The sequence below is a fragment of the Clupea harengus genome, chromosome 11 (assembly GCF_900700415.2).
Source record: "Clupea harengus chromosome 11, Ch_v2.0.2, whole genome shotgun sequence".
NCBI classification, from domain to species: Eukaryota; Metazoa; Chordata; class Actinopteri; order Clupeiformes; family Clupeidae; genus Clupea; species Clupea harengus.
This window is the reverse complement of record NC_045162.1, coordinates 19,109,904-19,128,445: the sequence shown is the minus strand read 5'-3', so window position 1 is coordinate 19,128,445 and position 18,542 is coordinate 19,109,904. Positions and strand designations below refer to the sequence as shown.

General features: G+C 40.3%; 1 protein-coding gene across 1 annotated transcript; it reads right to left on the bottom strand.

Annotated features, from left to right (window-relative positions):
• Positions 1–4,167: 4,167 nt before the first annotated feature.
• On the bottom strand, positions 4,168–9,373 carry LOC105900718 (fucolectin-4-like). Its single transcript, XM_031575923.2, has 6 exons — positions 9,080–9,373; positions 8,925–8,992; positions 7,311–7,608; positions 6,625–6,779; positions 5,823–6,105; positions 4,168–5,632 (listed from the first exon to the last, which is right to left on the bottom strand). Exons 1-6 carry the CDS (start codon positions 9,100–9,102, stop codon positions 5,482–5,484), a joined length of 978 nt encoding a protein of 325 aa, XP_031431783.1. The 5' UTR covers positions 9,103–9,373; the 3' UTR covers positions 4,168–5,481.
• Positions 9,374–18,542: the final 9,169 nt, after the last annotated feature.

The window sequence follows — 18,542 nt, the reverse complement described above, 5'->3', positions numbered from 1 at the left end:
CCCCAATACACACACACACATATACACACGAACACACACACACACACACACACACACACACACACACACACTCACACACACTCTTGCTCCTTTCTGCAACACACTTGCTCCTAGACACTACACACTATTTCATACATAAGACACTTACTTCAAAAATGAAATCTCAGGGCACCATTGGGAAAACACATCTATTCAAAATACAACACACATTGGGAAATTGAAAAGACATAGACACACACCTGAAAACACTTACTTACAAAACTGAACACCAATCAGCCAGCTACAAAAAGGCCTCAGTTAAGCCATTTTGACAACTTTGCAAGCATGGACGCAGGGAGAGCTAGAGGCAGAGGAAGAGGAAGAGGAAGAGGAGGACGTGGACGTGGACGTGGTCAACGAGGCCACGCAAGGACCATTATTTCGGATGACATAAGAGCAACTTTGGTGGACCATGTCATAAACCATGGCCTGACTATGAGGGAAGCTGGGCAGAGAGTCCATCCTAATCTAAGCCGCTTCACAGTTTCATCCATAATAAGGACATTCCGACTGGAAAACAGGTATGTCTTCAACTCTCTACTCAGACTGTATCTAGAGTATTTACAGTACTGTACCATATCACGTTACTGTATCACATGTATTGTATTCCAGGGTGGCTAATGCTCCTTTTTCAACAAAAGTGGTAGTTTTGTGAAACATACCGTGATAACGTGTTGAGATGTTTCAGTACTGTGTATGGTAAATACAGTAAAGTTCAGTATACACAGTACTGTAAAAAAGAAGCAAACGAGAACAATTTGTGGTTGCATTTTTCTACAGAATGGCTAGAAGACCTACTGGGGGTGGACGCCAACGCCTGTTCACCCAACAGCAGGAACTTGCCATAGTGAACCTAGTCAGAGCAAACAATGCAATCTGTCTCCACCAGCTACAGCAACAAATACTTGCAGATGGGCAAGTATTCAACAACATAAATCGATTACAGTAATAGTAGCCAAGTTCTGCCATGCTCAAGGACCACAACAACAGTTTGACCTTTTATCTATTTTGATCAGATAAACACAAAGGGTACAATAAGGAAATCATTTTATTCAGTGGTTTAAAAGCCACAATACACACATACAGACACACACGCACAAAAACACACAGACACACACACATTCAAACATTCACCGCAAATATCAGGAAGATTTTTAGATTTTACAGTGTCCATGATCATGCAAATTGTGTAAAAAATAGGTGGGTTTTTTTGCTGGCAGTTTATTCTTACTTTACTTTGTAACAACACCTGCATTTGCTCTGTGGACTTGCAGTAACATCAAATATGTGACTGTGAAATAATCCAAAACAAAAACAATGGAAAGTGAACAACATTTACTATCACGTCTTCCTTTACCATGGTGTGTGTGTGTGTTATGTTAGTACTTCTGACAATAATAACCTATTGCTCACACATATGTAACTCTTTAGGGTGTTCTGTGATCCCCTCAATCCCTGCTGGAGAGGGTCCATGTGTTAACGTGGTCGTTCCAGGACGCTCAGAGTACCTTACACATGAAATAAATGACTGTCATTAAACTGAATAGCATCAATAGGAAAATAATCCCTGACAAAGTGCTATACTGTGAATACCAAACTCAACCATGAATCACTACATGTGATTTCATATGGAAATATGGAGAGAATATTCAAAGCTGGGATTCTTCAAAGTTCTCTCTCTCTCTCTCTCTCTCTCTCTTTCTTTCTCTCAGACACACACAAACATACACATACACAAACAGACACACACACACACACACACACACACACACACACACACACACACACACACACACACACACAGACAAACACACGCTTGCACACACTGAGCTCGATGACTGATTTTCCCAGGTAAAACTTCTATAATAACTATAAATAAACACTTAGAACCGTCTACTTCAGAATATATTTCAGTTGTTTTTCAACGTTGTTGATTTTTTTTTTTGCATTACTATGGAGTACTTTGTACATTAAAATGGAATTAAAAACATAAATTGTCTCAGCATGGATATAATAGACATGGTCTGCTTCTTTTCATAGATGTTGGAGATTTGTTTTCCTCTGGAGAAGTATTGACGTGTCATCTGGTTTAGACGCCTTCTAACCTATGTAACCCCATCAGCCAGTAATTATCCAATAACAAGTCCTTCTTAATTGTGGAAATTCTAGGCCACTATCTAGAGTGCTTGTGAATATGGTTGTCAAAAACAGGAAGCATGTAGTGAATAAAAGAGATAATAGTAGCAAAGTTCTGCAATGCTTAAGGACCTCAACAACAATTTGACCTTGTATCTAGCTAACCCGTTAGCTATTTTGATCAGATAAACACGAAGGGTACAATAAGGAAATAATTTTATTTCAGAGGTCCAAAAGCCCCAATACACACACACACACACACACACACACACACACACACACACACACATTCAAACATTCACCGTCATAGTCATTTAAGAAATATATTTATATTCTTGTAAATTTACATATTTATTGTTGTTAATACACATTAACCGTGACATATATAAATGTGGTGCATGAAAACGGAACATTCTTCCAACAAGAGGCAACCTTGAATCTCTGCTAGTTATCCATTCCTCTTTAATTAATCAGATACCACAGGTGCAAAAAGGAAATTGTGAGTTGATCAAAATGAATTCGCCCTAAAGTAAGTCTGACTTTTCATAGATTGCATAATTGAATGGAAAGCAATTGAATGAGGATATCCTGGAAACACAACAATGATTGTAAGATCCTTTTAAATGTGCTTTTAATATAGATGTTACTCGATTGAGGGGTCTGATGTTAAAACACACGAAAAGCCTAGGTGGAATCACTGGACCCATCCAAGTGCATTGATATATGTTCTGACGATATCAAGTAATTGAACCACAGAAATCCAAAATATAATCTCTCTTTCCACACATTTTTTTAGTTTGCTGTACCTATTTCCTAATGACTTGAAAGTTGATAGTGCTAATAAGACTTAATAGTGCTAATATGTTTAACTGTCAAGTATGTGTCTGTTATGTGCGCACTGTCATGTATGTCACCAATGTAATAGCAAGAAGATTGTTCAAACATGCAGTCACACAGTGATCTTCGGTTGTGTCCACAGAAAACCTTCATGATTCAAAATGCCATTATTTCATACAGCTGCCATAGTTTGTTAGGGAGGAGTTTCACTGCACCTTTCATCCATTGTGGCATTATATGTCAGAAATCAAAAGGAAAAACTGCATAGAAACTGCAGAATCTGAATATGACAAAATATTATATGACTGTTTATTGTTTATATTGTATTGGTTTTCATATTAATGTTGGCTAAATTAGTGTATATAATGTTGGTTAAATTAGTGTATATCATGTTGGCTAAATTAGTGTATATAATGTTGGCTAAATGAGTGTATGTAATGTGTATGTAGACTACACAGCATGGGTTTGATTTGAAGAGGGAATATTTCTCTGTAGTAAATTTCAAAACGCATCTCGTCAGATTATATAAATATGTCATCCCTGTTTCTCACAATGTTACTCTTAGTAAAAAAGCAACAGAGTCTGATTAGTTTTATGACACATCCATAATGCCATAGATGGTAATCGAGATTCCCACGGATACCTCGGCTCCTGCACACACACTGCTTATCATGACACCTCATAGTGGGGAGTTGATCTGTTGAGGAAATACAGAGTGGACTGAATGGAGCTGAGTTTAGGGTTGGCAACTGCATCAAAAAAGGTAGGAGACATTAACCCAGTTAACCCAGACCTAAAAGACAGTCATTTGATCACTGAATTGTCTGAAATCCATTATGTAATAATCGCTAAATAATCATATAAAGTGTCTAAGATGTAAAGGCTTGCCTTAAATCATTCAAATTGTAAAATTTGTGTCACTGTAAATGACTGTAATGGAAAAAAATACTGTAGGTGTAGATGTATGTGTAAAGAAATGTCCCATTCCTGTTAGTGTATGTTAAATACACACTGGATACAAAACAGATTCACTGACTTATGGGTACTGATCAGATCATGGTCCACTAGTAAAAACCATCCCCTTCATCAGTGCACACCAGGAACACCACTGTGCCAGAAACATTTCAGAGCAAGAGGCACATAAAGAGACACAAGTCAAGCAAAGTCAAGCTTTTATTAAAAGGCTTAGGCAGCAGTTTTCCAATCCAAAGATATTCCAACACACATCAAAGAACTTTCACATAAAAGGTCCAACCAAAAAAAAACTGAGGAACTCAACCGACACACTCTGTGACATGGACACAGGTATTCAATGCTAAACGCCGACTGAAAATGTTAGCCAGCTTAAATAAACACTCTGCTACTGGTTTGTTTACAGGTGATGCAAGGGATGTGGGGCACAGGTGGATTTCTAGAAGCTAGGGAACTGAAAACTGCTCTTTGGCGCTATCTGGTGGCCCCACTGGATGTGAGGTAAACTTTACTGAAAGGACAGTTGTTCTTATTATTTTTGCAGAACCATTCATAACTTAACTACATATTACTTAAGAGGAACAGAACTCAGACTCCCAGTAGGAAGGGAAACGAATCGACATGACAAACTGAGAGAAGAAGTGAGAGACGACTCGTCTTCCCAAAGGCAGGCCTGAAATTACTAGTAGAATGCAAGAAGTACAGTGCAGCTGGCAACAAAAGATTCACTTCAATCAAAAAATCAGGACAGTTGACAAATTGAATTTATAATGTCTACCTCCACTTGAAGTGATTGTCCTAGAAGTCTTACAGCCACAACTGTCATACATTTATTCACACTAGAAACATTGCTGCAGTGGTGTGAGACAGTGAATATACTGATCTCTGTTCTCTTGTAATACATTTTGTCAATGATTTCAGCAATTAATTAAATCAACTGTATGCATACATTTGCCACTTTTTTAGGCATGTTTTTATAGGTAACTAGAACTGTTCTCATCTTCAAATTCATTTTAAGGTAGGCTCATATGGTGATGTGAAGGACAGATATACACACCCGTCGTTCCTGCTTGCAATCCAGGCTGTGAACTAGTTCTGTGATTCGGGTCAGACCACGTAAAAAATGTAAGAAAAGCTTTCACAACACGACTTGCCAACTATATCACCAAAAGAAATGAGTTAGCATGCTAGGTTAGGTAGTTAGATTGCTAGTTTTCGACCAACCTTTTACAACCCAGGGCAAACATTCTATCTACACTCCAACATTCTATCCATGCAATATTAGAGCAATTGCACTCATTGTAAAAAATGTGTTCCAACTGCTAATCATATTTAAATAATATCTCTGTTACGTTTACTAGTAATTCTGCATTTTTAGTAATATGAAGAGATTCCATTTTTATAAATGGAAGTGTTGCCCATGACATATTCAGCAAAACAATACATTTGCTGTGTTTTTAGAGTAGTTCATGCTATCCATCGCTGTTTCCCTGGGCTTTAGTCCAGCAGTGATCCATATACCTCCACTTCACATAGTGTCAGGTACTCTGCACGTCCAGGAATCACCATGGTAACATAGCGTCCCTCCATCCCATTACACTCAAAGGTCTCGGAAAATCCACCAGGGATAGAGGAGATTACGGCACACCTGAAAAGAATATAGTTTGTAGTTTGTAGTTATAGTTTGTACAGGGTAACGGATGTCATAGGCAGTTAGTAGAAAAATAATACATGCCAAGGAAAACAATACGAAGAACAGCACATCAACTCAGAGTTACTTTGGTGTCAACATTGTGTTGGTGTTAGATATAGCCAGAAATTGAGATACCAATTCTTACCTGGGGTTGTTGATGCCATTGTTGTTCAAAGAATTTCCGATTCGGATTTCAGCTCCATTCAGTCTACTGGGAACACTATCCACAGTGTTGGTGATTATCACAGAGAAGACTTTATATTTTTGGAGCAAATCCACTCTCCACCAAGGGTTGAAATGAGCTTTTGTGGTGCTACAGGAACCATGGTCATATATGCCATCCCGATTCCCATCAATGGCATTATATGCAAATTGATAGTTAAGAGCGTTTGACTGAGTTGCTTTCCCTCTTAAAGCCACATTCTCACCTGCATGGAAACAATGAAAGAACAATGACAAATGAACAACTAGGCTAACAATTATGTACAGTTAAGAACCATGTCCTGTCTGAAGTGGTTGAATATGTTTTTTGGCAATTCAATTGTTTTCAACCAGGTTCCTCATCTCTCATCTACTGCTTTTCCTATGCTTATATCACATCAGATTATCTTTGATTGTTTTCTGGACAGGTTTGACCATGTCCAGAAAAGTATACTGTATGTCTTTAGTTGACAGGAAGTAAAATGCCTTTTGATCTTAAACAAGAAATGTACTTAGACTCGTCCTTGTCTTTGATTTACCGAAAAATTGGTTGAAGTGTAGGGTTACTGAAAAATGATGTGTATATTTTACGTTAAGGTTTTCAGTCTGTTGAGAAATACAGTACATATGCAAAGCTGTTTCAATATTGATACATTTTTACACGCTTTTATTATGAATGAAATAAAAACCTAAATACTTTGTGTACGTTGTGATATATGTGCTATATTTACAAAGACAATGTTTACCATCTGGTGCTGGATAGCCATACACCTCCACCTCACAAAGTGCCAAATTCTTGTTGTTTCCAGGCAAAACAACATTAACATAGCGGCCCTCCACCCCTTTATCCCAGCTGAAGGTGAGTGTTCTTCCAGCTGGGATAGAGGATATAACCCCTGCCCTGAAAGTGAAGTCAAGAGTTATAGTGTTCTGTGTACACATGTCAAATATTCAGCATCATTACATGAAAGCAATTACCTTGTCTGAGTTTGCCTTATCGTGATTAATCACATTGACAAGTGTGCCAGAATATCGTTACTCATTGATTTACTTAATTAATTAATTGGTTGATTAATTACTGAATACAGTGCACTCCTTGCATAAGAGTTTAGGGTACATTGTATCTAAAACTTTTTAAAAAAAAAACTTTAAAAAAAAAAACTCTGTTGTCTCAGTGAAGCGGTTCTCTCAGACATATTCACTCTACAAACCACCTACTGCAATGCAGTGATATCAGGGGAAGGAGGCGGAAGAGTAAACAATATTCATTATTACTTTCTTTTGTCAATATACAATAAGATAATAAACTGTTTTTACATTTGCAGCTGCTCATTGTAATGGACCGCGAGCCTATGCATTAGAAATTCTGAAATAACGTTTCGAGCCCAGTCACTTTCAATCAGTTAACAACTAGAGAAAATGATAATCTTACAGTGGATTGTGATTCCCATTGTCCAGCAGGGAGCTGCCAATGTGAATCTCAGCTCCGTTGATTCTCTCAGGAGCGTAGTCTCCTCTGTTGGTGATGGCCACTGAAGTAATAGTGTACTGCCTCAATAGATCAACCCTCCACCAGGGATTAGTCTGTGCATCAGTATGAGTGCAAGATCCATGATGATAATCTGGGTCACGATTTCCATCTATGGCATTTTGGGCATGACCTTCCCCTGAATGGGGGTGTCCAATCAGGTCTGACTGGGTGGCCTTTCCGTACAATGCTACATTTTTAGCTGTCAAAGAAAAATAGTTTTCACATCAATATTACTTGAACAACAACAGTGTATCTTATTTCTTTTCTTTTTTAATATGTGGGTAAGAAATGCCAGCATTTTGCCATGGAAACCTATTGAAGCATATTTTATAAGCAAACTGTACTGGTATCCTCTTCTAATTCATTTTCATGGTATATGGCCATGTGAAGGACAGATAAACACACTTGTCATTCCAACTAGCTGCCTAGACTGAGTATGCACTATGCAGTTCTGTTGTGCCCCCTGCAAAAGCGTAAAAAAAGCTTTCACAGCCCTACATCGCCAACTATATTGCCAAAAGAAATGATTTACCATGCTAGCAGTGCCAACTGTCCTTTGTTGGTGTTTGTAAGTGTAATGGCTGTATATGTTCCTTGTGCAGTTTGTCCTCTCCTGTCCTCTCTGTAGCTCTGGCCAGCTGTGCTACATCTGATGAGGTGCACCTGGCCCTGGGAATGAGGTGCTTAACAGGTCTGGTGTCTGCAGTAGAAGAGAGACTTCCTGCTTGGGGACTGCCAGGCTTCATACCTCTCAGGCTGGGATTCATTTAGTTTTGCTGTTGTCTTTTGACTGTTATTTGTAGTCTTAATTTAGTGTCTGGTTGTTTATACAGCTCTATATTAATAAATCCCATGGCATGGGTTTGGTGAGTTTTACTTGAATGGTGGAGTGTTGTTCGCCCCATAGGGCCACCCAAGGGCATAACAGTGAGTTTCTGCATGCCAGTTAGGCAGTTAGATTGCTAGTGTTGACCAGAACTCCTTACTGCTGCTTTACATGTGTATTACATAAAATAATAAATGCTAGGTATAATTTAACTTGCCCTGTTTTATTATGTGTCATTACTCACTAACAGAATAGATAAGTGACAGAGACAATGAGTCTGATGATTGGGACTGATGCTGTGCCTGTTGGTCTGTCGGATTGATTTCCACATATGTATGAGGCCCGAAACGGATCTGAGAATATCCAATGTGCTTTTTCCTGTTTACACGTACATAATACATATCCGGTCTGTGCCACATGTGAGCAAAACATCGGAATTGGGTCACTTTTCCCATGCAATGTAAACGCAGCCTAAGAGATCAAGACAGCATGACTGTCTAGAGAGCTTAATGAGGAATTTAACCGTGACATGACATTGAGCATGACAGAGATCTTAGGGTTCCTCAAGCATACTGTATATGTTTTTTTTTATTTGCTATACCAGTCACACAATTTGATAAAACAATGATTTAGTTTGACAGTGTGATAAGCATCTGGCAAATAAACAATCACAGTTTGTCATTGTTTACCTTGAGGTAGCGCCATAACTGTGAATCCTGACACACCAAGGAAGATAATCAGGAAAAGTGTCCCCATTCTGGTTAGAAAAAAAAAATCTATAGCAGTCATTTCATGAGAAATATTGTCTGGAATGGAAATCAGTCTCTCCCTCTCTTTCACTTACGGTTTTATATCTAATGGCCTCATAATTGAAGTCTAAGCCACAGACAAGATGAACTGAGTAAGCCTAGAATAGGTATTGTCATTCACAGCACTAGGTTTACAGCACTCTGTATGTAACTAAACAAAAAGAAAAACATAAATAAATTACTATGTTATTAAACGGAATAGCATCCATAGGAAAATTATCCCTGGCAAAGTGCTACACTGTGAATACAAAACTTTTATTTAGTACATGTGATATAATGTGGAAATATGGAGAGAATATTAAAAGTTGGGATTTTTCAAAAGTTCTCTCTCTCTCACACTCACACACACAACACACACACACACACACACATGCATGCACACATTCACAAACACACATGTACGCACACACACACACACACACACACACACAGACAAACACAGGCACACACAGACAACCACACACACACGCATGCACAAACTGAGCTTGATGATTTTTCCAGGTAAAACTCCTATATAAAACTATAAATAAAGACTTATATACTACCGTATACTTCAGAATATTTCGGGTGTTGTTCATTGTTGTTAATTCTGTTTTTGTATTACTATGGAGTGCCTTTTACATTCAAAGGAGCGTCGTTTGGTACTGCCGTCTGTGCAAGTACGGCAGTCCAGACTATTCTCATTTGTAGTTCCACGTTGGTGGAATGAACTGCCTAGCACTACCAGAGCAGGGGCGTCCCTCTCTACCTTTAAGAAGCTTTTGAAGACCCAACTCTTCAGAGAGCACTTCCCGTCCTAACTGGCACTTGGACTAGTGCTTAACTTGCAATTACAGCAGTTACATTTCTGCACTTCTTTTCTTTTCTATTTCATTTTTTTTTATTTCTTATGTAAAGTAGTATTTATTGTTACACCAGGTTCTATTGCTCGTAGCTTGACTATTCTCTCCCTTGTACGTCGCTTTGGACAAAAGCGTCTGCTAAATGACTAAATGTAAATGTAATGTAATTAAAACATAGATTGCCTCTGCATGGACATAATGGAAGTAATTTCCTTCTTACCTTGACATGGTCTGCTTCTTTTAATAGGTGTTGGAGACTTGTGTTTCTATGGAGAAGTATTGACGTGTTTTATGGCTTGGAAACTTTCTGACCTATGTAACCCTGTCAGCCAGTAGTTATCCATTAACAAGTCCTTCTTAATTGAGGAAATTCTAGGCCACTATCTAAATTGCTTGATAATATGGTTGTCAAAAACAGGAAGCATACAGTGCATACAAAAGATAGTAGTAGCCAAGTTGTGCCATGCTTAAGGAGCTCAACAACAATCAGATAAACACAAAGGGTACAATAAGGAAATAATTCTATTCAGTGGTCCAAAAACACACACACAAGTCAGTGTCCATGATATTGCAAATTGTGTTCTGTGGACTTGCAGTAACATTTTATATGTGACTGTGAAATAATCCATACCAAAAATAAAGGAGAATGAACAACATTTACTAACATGTTCCCCTTTACCATAATGTGTTTTTTTATGTTAGTACTTCTGACAATAATAACCTATTGCTCACAAGTATGTAACTCTTTCAGGTGTTCTGTGATCGCCTCAATCCCTGCTGGGGAGGGTCGCTGGGTTAACGTGGTCGTTCGAGGACGCTCAGAGCATGACTTTACTTTCAAGATGTGGCTAAATACTGCTCTGTTGGTTAGGCCTACTTCACTACAACATCACAGATAAAAGCAGCAGATAGGTTCTAGCCTGTAATGTCTTGTACCACCTCCACCACTCTCTGCTTTTCATGATACTCCTGTGACTCTTAATTGTCACTGTTTTGTTGTGTTGCAGACAGGATATGTTGAAGAAGAGGCTCTCGTGATTTCCCCCATCAGTATCAAAAACCTAGAACGGTCATGTATAGAGCTGATGCAGGGTCACAACGCATGCAAATCTTTGGCCCGGATCAGGGGACCCCAACCCAATGGAAAAAGTTTCTCTCAGAAGGAACAAATAAGGAAGCACTTGCGGAATTCCTGTATGTTGTATGGAAAAATGCAGACCTTACAAGAGTGGGCAAAAACCACTGCTTGCACATACAAATCAATGTCACTGTGTGACTGTTAAGGAGGGTGTACAGTCTGTTTGTGTTGTTGAAGACCTGCAGTGTGATCATGAAGAATGTGACACAAGGGTGTTTTTACATGCACAACATGCTGCACGGGAGCGTAAAGCTGTCATTATCAAGAGCTCTGACACTGATGTGGCAGTCATTGCTGTAAGTGTGCAGACAGATTTGCCATGCAGTTTATATGTTTTCACAGGGACTGGCAACAGAACACGTATCATTGACATTACCAAGGTGTCATCAGCTCTCGGAACCAGTGTGCGTTCAGCGGAATTCACACATTCTCTGGGCGTGACTCCACAAGTGCCTTTTATGGCAAAGGAAAAAGAAAGACATTTTCTGTTGCATGTGAGAAAGATGAGTACCTAAAGGCTTTTACAAGTTTAGGTACTAACTTTAACTTGGAGCAGTCAACATTTGCACTTCTTTGCCAGTATGTATGCCACTTATATGATTAGCCAGCTGCCGATAATGTAAATGAAGCTAGGTACAAGGCTTTCTGTATAGCATCATCAGCCTTGCCAGAATTATGCATTCCCCTACTGCTGATGCCCTCCATCAGCATTGCAAAAGGGGAAACTACTAGGCTGCAATAATGAGGTCCTGTCTCAAACAAAATATAAGTGCTCCATCACCTGCTGGATATGGTTGGCAAATAGAGGATGGGACCTTGCACATCACCTGGATGACCAGAAACCCTGCCCCTGACTGCGGCTGCAAAGGTGCCTGTGAGACAGGCAGATGTTCCTGTTTTTCTGCAGGATTGTGTTGCACAGACTTATGTCGTTGCTGTAATTGTGCCAACACAAAAGAAACTGAGGAACTGGAAGATAACTGTCCTTACACTGACAGTGAGGACTGAGTGTCCTTAGTCTGTTATTTCTTATTTAGTTTTGTACAGTTTTATATATCATATTTCATATTTTTCATAAAGATTGTTTTTATGGTTCATCAGTGTTGTTTTCATTTGTGAATGAATGAATGAATGAATGAATGAACGAACGAACAAATGGTCATTGGTATAAGTACAATTACTGCCTTTTATTGATACAAGGAAGGAGGTTTTTTTGTCACATACATAGAAATACTTACGTAAAGCATGTAGTGAAATTTCATTTGGTGTTAAGCTTTTTCTGTGCGAGTGTGCAGAAAGAAAGATCAAGAAATATTTTTCATAAATAGCAAGAGGGAGTATAACGTGCAGTGTGTGTACAGTCCATGTGCAAGTGTGAAAAAAAGTGTAATTGCTGTTTATATAGTCATTGTGTGTGTTCAGGATACGGAATGCTTGAGGAAAGAAGCTCCTTCTCAGTCTCTCTGTTCTGGTCTTGTAGCAGCAGAGACGTTTGCCTGACCTCAGTGTTTAGAAAAGTCCATGGTCAGGATGTTAGGAGTCTTTTACAATACTTTGGGCCCTGGTACGTAGTCTTCTCTTGTAGGTCTGTAGGGAGAGGTGCTCTGATGATGCGGTACTGCTGTCACAGGCTGTACAGTTCCCATACCAAGTGATGATGCTGTCAGGACACACAGCTGATGGGTGCTGATGCTCTGAACTTCCTCAGCTGACGTAGGAAGTACAGTCTTTGCCGATTTCTTCAGTGTGTGCTGGGTGTTCACAGTCCATGTTAGATCGTCAGTAAGGTGTATTCCCAGGTATGTCAAACTTGATCTAAATGACTTAACATAAGCATGACATTATCGCATATTTGCCTCATTGTTCTTCTTGGACGCGGCTATGTATACAGCACTATTTAGAATCCATTTAGCCCACTTTTGAGGATGTTCGGGTGTTTTCCTCTTGATCGGTAACGTTGAATCTAACCACGGGAGCTGCCATCTTGCCATTCTGTTGACAAAAAGCAGCTACCTCATTGGTGTAGAACGATCACGTGTCGAAAAGTGCCAGCACTCGCGACCAAGATCCTATTACGCTCTGAAGAAACTAGTTCGGCATAAAACATAGACGCACCAAAAATTGACTGGAAAGTCAGCGACAAACTTTTTTTTGGTAGCTAAGCACGACTCGTTCTTTTTTATGAGCTAAAGATTGTGTAGATGCACGACTGTGGAGCGAGTTGAAACGAAAACAGTGTTCACCTTACGGCCTATAAGGAAACAATTTGTATCAGTTGTTCAAAGCCCCAATACACACACACACACACATTCAAACATTCACCGGAAATATAAATCAGGAAGATTTTTTGCTGTGTCCATGACGGTTTCTTGAGAAAGTGAGAAATTATAGCTGATTAATGAAGGCAGTGATTGGTCAGAGTTTTGTATCTATCGTATTCATGACCAGAACGTGCATAACGTAGTTATTTCATGAGATATACAGTACTCATTTCATGAGATATACAGTATTTTTACTCTTAATCAAGTAATTAGGTGTCACGGACGTCAGGCTTGACACAGACTTGTTAGTGAACCGTATTGTTTTCGCTACCAACTCACCTAGAGTGCGTGAAAAGTTGCTCAGTCAGGGACCAGAGCTAACGCTAGATAAGGCAATTGATATAGCACGCTCTTACGAGCTAGCACAAGTGCAGCTAAAGGCTATGGCTAATGACAGCCATGAAGTGCACACAGTACACCGCAAGGCGGGAAAGTCAGCGACGGTTAGATATCCCAGCAGAGCTAACGTCAGCAGGCCAAGCGAAGGCTCGAAGACGAATTACAAAGCATGTAGCGCGTGTGGAGGGCACCATAATCTGAATGCCCAGCAAAAGGAAAGCAGTGTTTAAAGTGCTGAAAACTCAACCACTTCGCAAGAGTTTGTAAATCAAAGAATCATTCTTCAAATAGAACAGGGCACCGAGATGTACATGCTGTTGAGGATGATGAGGATTACGACGCTGTTTGTGGACATAGTCTCAACAGAGAGAAAAAATGAGGAAATCGCGTATGCAGACATAGGACTGGGACCACAGAACCAACAAATGACATTCAAGCTGGACACAGGTGCACAAGCGAATGTGATACCTGCCAAAGACTTTGCCACACTCATGCCCAGCACCCCAATTAGGACTGACAATCGTAAGCTAACTGGCTAGGGGGGGCATGCACTGAAAGTAAACAGGTACTGCACTTTGGAAGGCAGGTACAAGAGTAACTCCATAACCCGGAAGTTTTACATTGTGGACTGCAACGGCCCACCCATCCTAGGCTACAGAGCTTGTCAAGACCTGGGGCTCATCAAGGTAGTATACGCCATTACCGACGCCAGTGAGGAAGAGCCAGACACACAGTCAGCCAACATACTGAATGAAGACTCAGATGTTTTCAAAGGCATCGGTGAGTTCCAGGGTGAGTGCAGTTTTAGGATAGACCCTAGCATAGCACCAGTGGTTTGCCCACCAAGGAGAGTACCCTTTGCCTTAAGAAAACGGTTAAAAGTAGAGTTAGACAACATGGAAAGGGATGGCATAATCTGCAAAGTGACTGAACCTACCCAGTGGGTTAACGCGCTGGTAGTGTGTGAGAAGCCAAAAACTCACAAGCTTAGGGTATGTTTAGATCCACGGCCTTTAAACAAGGCAATACTGAGGCCGTACTACCCTCTACCCACACTGGAAGATGTAACATCTAAACTGACTGGGGCTAAGTTCTTCAGCGTCCTAGACGCAAGGTCGGGTTACTGGGCTATCAAGCTGAGTGAGGAGTCGTCGCTGCTCACTACATTTAACACCACAGTTGGTAGATACCGGTTTCTCAGGCTCCCCTTCGGCATCGTGTCTGCCCAGGATGAATTCCAGAGGAGAGTAGATGAGACATACGAGGGTCTTCAGGGCGTGGCCGGCATCGTGGACGACATTGTCGTGTTCGGGAAGACAAAAAAGGAGCACGACAGCAACCTCAGAGCCATGCTCAGCCGGACCAGAGAAAAAGGGGTAAGACTGAACCCGGACAAATGCCGCATCTGTGTGTCTGAGGTGAGCTATTTCGGACATAGACTCACAGCCAATGGATTGAAACCAGACCCACTTAAGGTGAAAGCCATCAGAGACATGCAACCACCAAAAAATGAGGCAGAGCTGGAGACGATCCTTGGCATGATGAACTACCTCACAAGATTCGCTCCACATCTGGCTGAGGTGAGTGCACCACTGAGACTACTGTTAAGACGAGACACAGAGTTCAAATGGGACACAGCACACGAGAGAGCATTTCAGCAGATGAAAGACACTATCACAGCTGAACCAGGGCCAGTGCTAGCATATTTTGATTCCGAAAAGGACGTGACGCTACAGGTCGATGCGTCAAAAAATGGCTTAGGCGCAACGATCATGCAAGAAGGCAGACCAGACCAGTGTCACCCACAGATCAGTGAATACTGGAACCACCGTGACGGGATCACAGAGGCTGATGGCATCCTCCTAAAGGGTGAGAAAATAATCATTCCACACAGGCTCAGAGCAGACATGCTACAGCGCATACACACAGGACACTTTGGGGTGGAGAAAAGCAAACACAGGGCAAGAGACATAATGTTTTGGCCAGGTATGGGTCAACAGATAGAGGCAACCGTAGGGAGGTGTGAAATATGTCAAACACATCGCAATGCCAACACAAAGGAGCCCATGCTCTCACAGGCAATCCCAGAGAATCCATGGCAGACTGTAGCAACAGATTTATTCTCCTGGAACTCTGAGAACTACCTCGTCATATGTGACTACCTCAGCAGGTACTTTGAAATTGAACGCCTGCACAAGTGTATACAAGTGTATCTATATCGTCGATGTTGTTAGGAAAGGAATGACATTAACAAGCCACACTTTAATCTATCACTTTTTAATCTATTTGCTTCAGACAATTTTACAAAACCGGGTTTTAAAAGTGTCAGCAATAGCCTAAATGAGCAAATCTGACGTGAAAAGATTTGTATTATAGACGGAAGTTTCAAAACGGTCTGTAATAAAGATGAATGTTACGTTAGCTTTAGTCCTGTCAGACAACGATAGCGATAGCTACTAGCTAGCGTTAACATTACTTCAGAGGTACAGTATGTGAAGGACAAAGCCCTCAACAATAGCCTACATTTGTTGTTAGTAATAAAACCATGACATTGGAAGCAAATACAGAGTAAACCAGGGAACATCTAGGATCCACACCACTTGCATTGTGGTCTCTCGTGCTCAAGCTCGGCATCTCCATAAAGCACAGGCATTTAAACAACTCAGACATGTCATGTTGCACATTGCTTTGTTGCACTGTTCTAAACTCTATTATCAAAAACAAATATAATTATTTTTTCGCTTAACCTACAGTCTGCTCTGACCACTGATTTTATAAACCACCATAATGTGTTACTGTGCAGATTAAATGTAGGCTATGCGGCTAGGCTAAACGTTGCTAGTTGGAGCTCGCCTACTGTCATATGTCACTTTATTAGCATGTGTCGGTAGGGAAAACGTATGGCTCAGGAATGTGTATTAAAACCGGATGTTGTCACTTTAATCCGGTCTCTGGTTGGATAAAACTTTTCAACAGAAATGGACAAGGACCTTTGATTTATTCTTTAGGAACCATGCCGATGCCTGACTTTTAATGTTGTGTGACGTTGTTGAAGTTCAAGTTCAACATTAATAGCGATTGAATTACCCTTGTGTCGTGTAATCGCTAGCGGTAAATAAACGTTAATAACTTGAATGACTGATTAAGGATATATGTTACACATCACAAACACACGTAATCGATGGGTTTTGGGGGAAATTAGGTAATTGGTTAGCTTAAATTGCAGTATCTTAGGCGAGCTAATTGACCTGGCTAGCTATAGCGGAATTAACAGTGCTAGCTTTGTGTTTGGTCATATAGCTTCGTAAAAGTTCGGTTAACAAGTCACTTGTGTGTTTAGTTGTATGACTTCGTAAAAGTTCGGTTAACAAGTCAATTGAGCATTAAGCCACCTGACTATAATGGGTCTATTCATATTAGCATGCTGACGTTATACTTATTAGCAGCGAGGCTAGCTAGCTACTATGTGTTCCAATGGATTGTTGGTCTAAGCGTTAGCTTCAGTTAAGTCCTACAATAGGACAATACTCTGCAACATTTGTGTACCACATGGACAACTAACCGAGTCAATGTAGACATAGGTTAACAAGTCACTTGTGTGTTTAGTTGTATGACTTCGTAAAAGTTCGGTTAACAAGTCAATTGAGCATTAAGCCACCTGACTATAATGGGTCTATTCATATCAGCATGCTAACGTTAGACTTATTAGCAGCGAGGCTAGCTAGCTACTATGTGTTCCAACGGATTGTTGGTCTAAGCGTTAGCTTCAGTTAAGACCTACGTGTACCACATGAACAACTAAACGAGTCAAATGTAGACATATAAAAAGTTGTGTAGATAGCTTTATTCACATAAGCCGTATAACTTCACAAAAAATAATAATAATTTAAAGAAAACCGATCGTTTGCATGTCAGGCGATCAACACAACTTCTCAATTAAAAAGTAAAGGTCCTTTCCATTTCTGTTGAAAAGTTTTATCCAACCAGAGACCGGATTAAAGTGACGACATCCTTAGCCATACGTTTTCCCTACCGACAGCATGCTCCTGTCTTCTTCTCCGTTTTCTTCAGTTGTGTGTTTGCACGTGGCCCCTAACCCACCCGAAGTTCATCCTTGGGCCTCTGGATGTTAAGCACAAGGTTGTGATCGATTGCTGATGTTGTGTATAGAAAAGAACGAAAAACATACAAATCAGGCAGGGAGTGAGCCAGACGCATCTCAAATCCTCTGTATACAGTATAGACCAGGGGTACTCAATAGGCGGACCGCGGTCCGGATCCGGTGTTGTACCCAATTCAGCACCCCCGGCGTCAGATGCACCCCCTCGCGGGAGCGCGCACCATAGACATATATACATGTATATATGTCTATGGCGCGCACCACTCGCTTGATCGGAAAGGAAAGCAATTCGCCTAAACAAACGCAGGGGAAAATACTATACTACGATTTAATTATTTGTGAAAGAGATGGAAGAGAAGAACACAAGTGATTACAGTCTTTAAAACTGTTCTAAAGAGTACAAACAACCGATGTTTTTCTCCCAAAAAACTCGGATAATAGCGAACGCAAAAGAACACCTTTTTGTTCTGTGGAAATATATAGCCTACCCCAGCCATGACTACAAAATGATTTAACTTAATTTTGCTTTGAGCAAGTTGAATGTATTTGACACGGCGTTTCACAAGACTAAATATGATTCTAGCATGTCTTGCAATTCATAGGTTCAAAAGTAAGTGCTTTTAATTGGGTTAACTTGTATATAGGTCGAAACAATAGCCTTCCGATCCTGAATATCTCTTGATGAAAATGTAATGTGATCTATGCCTGATAGACAAGTCATAACCTATGTGTGTTTCT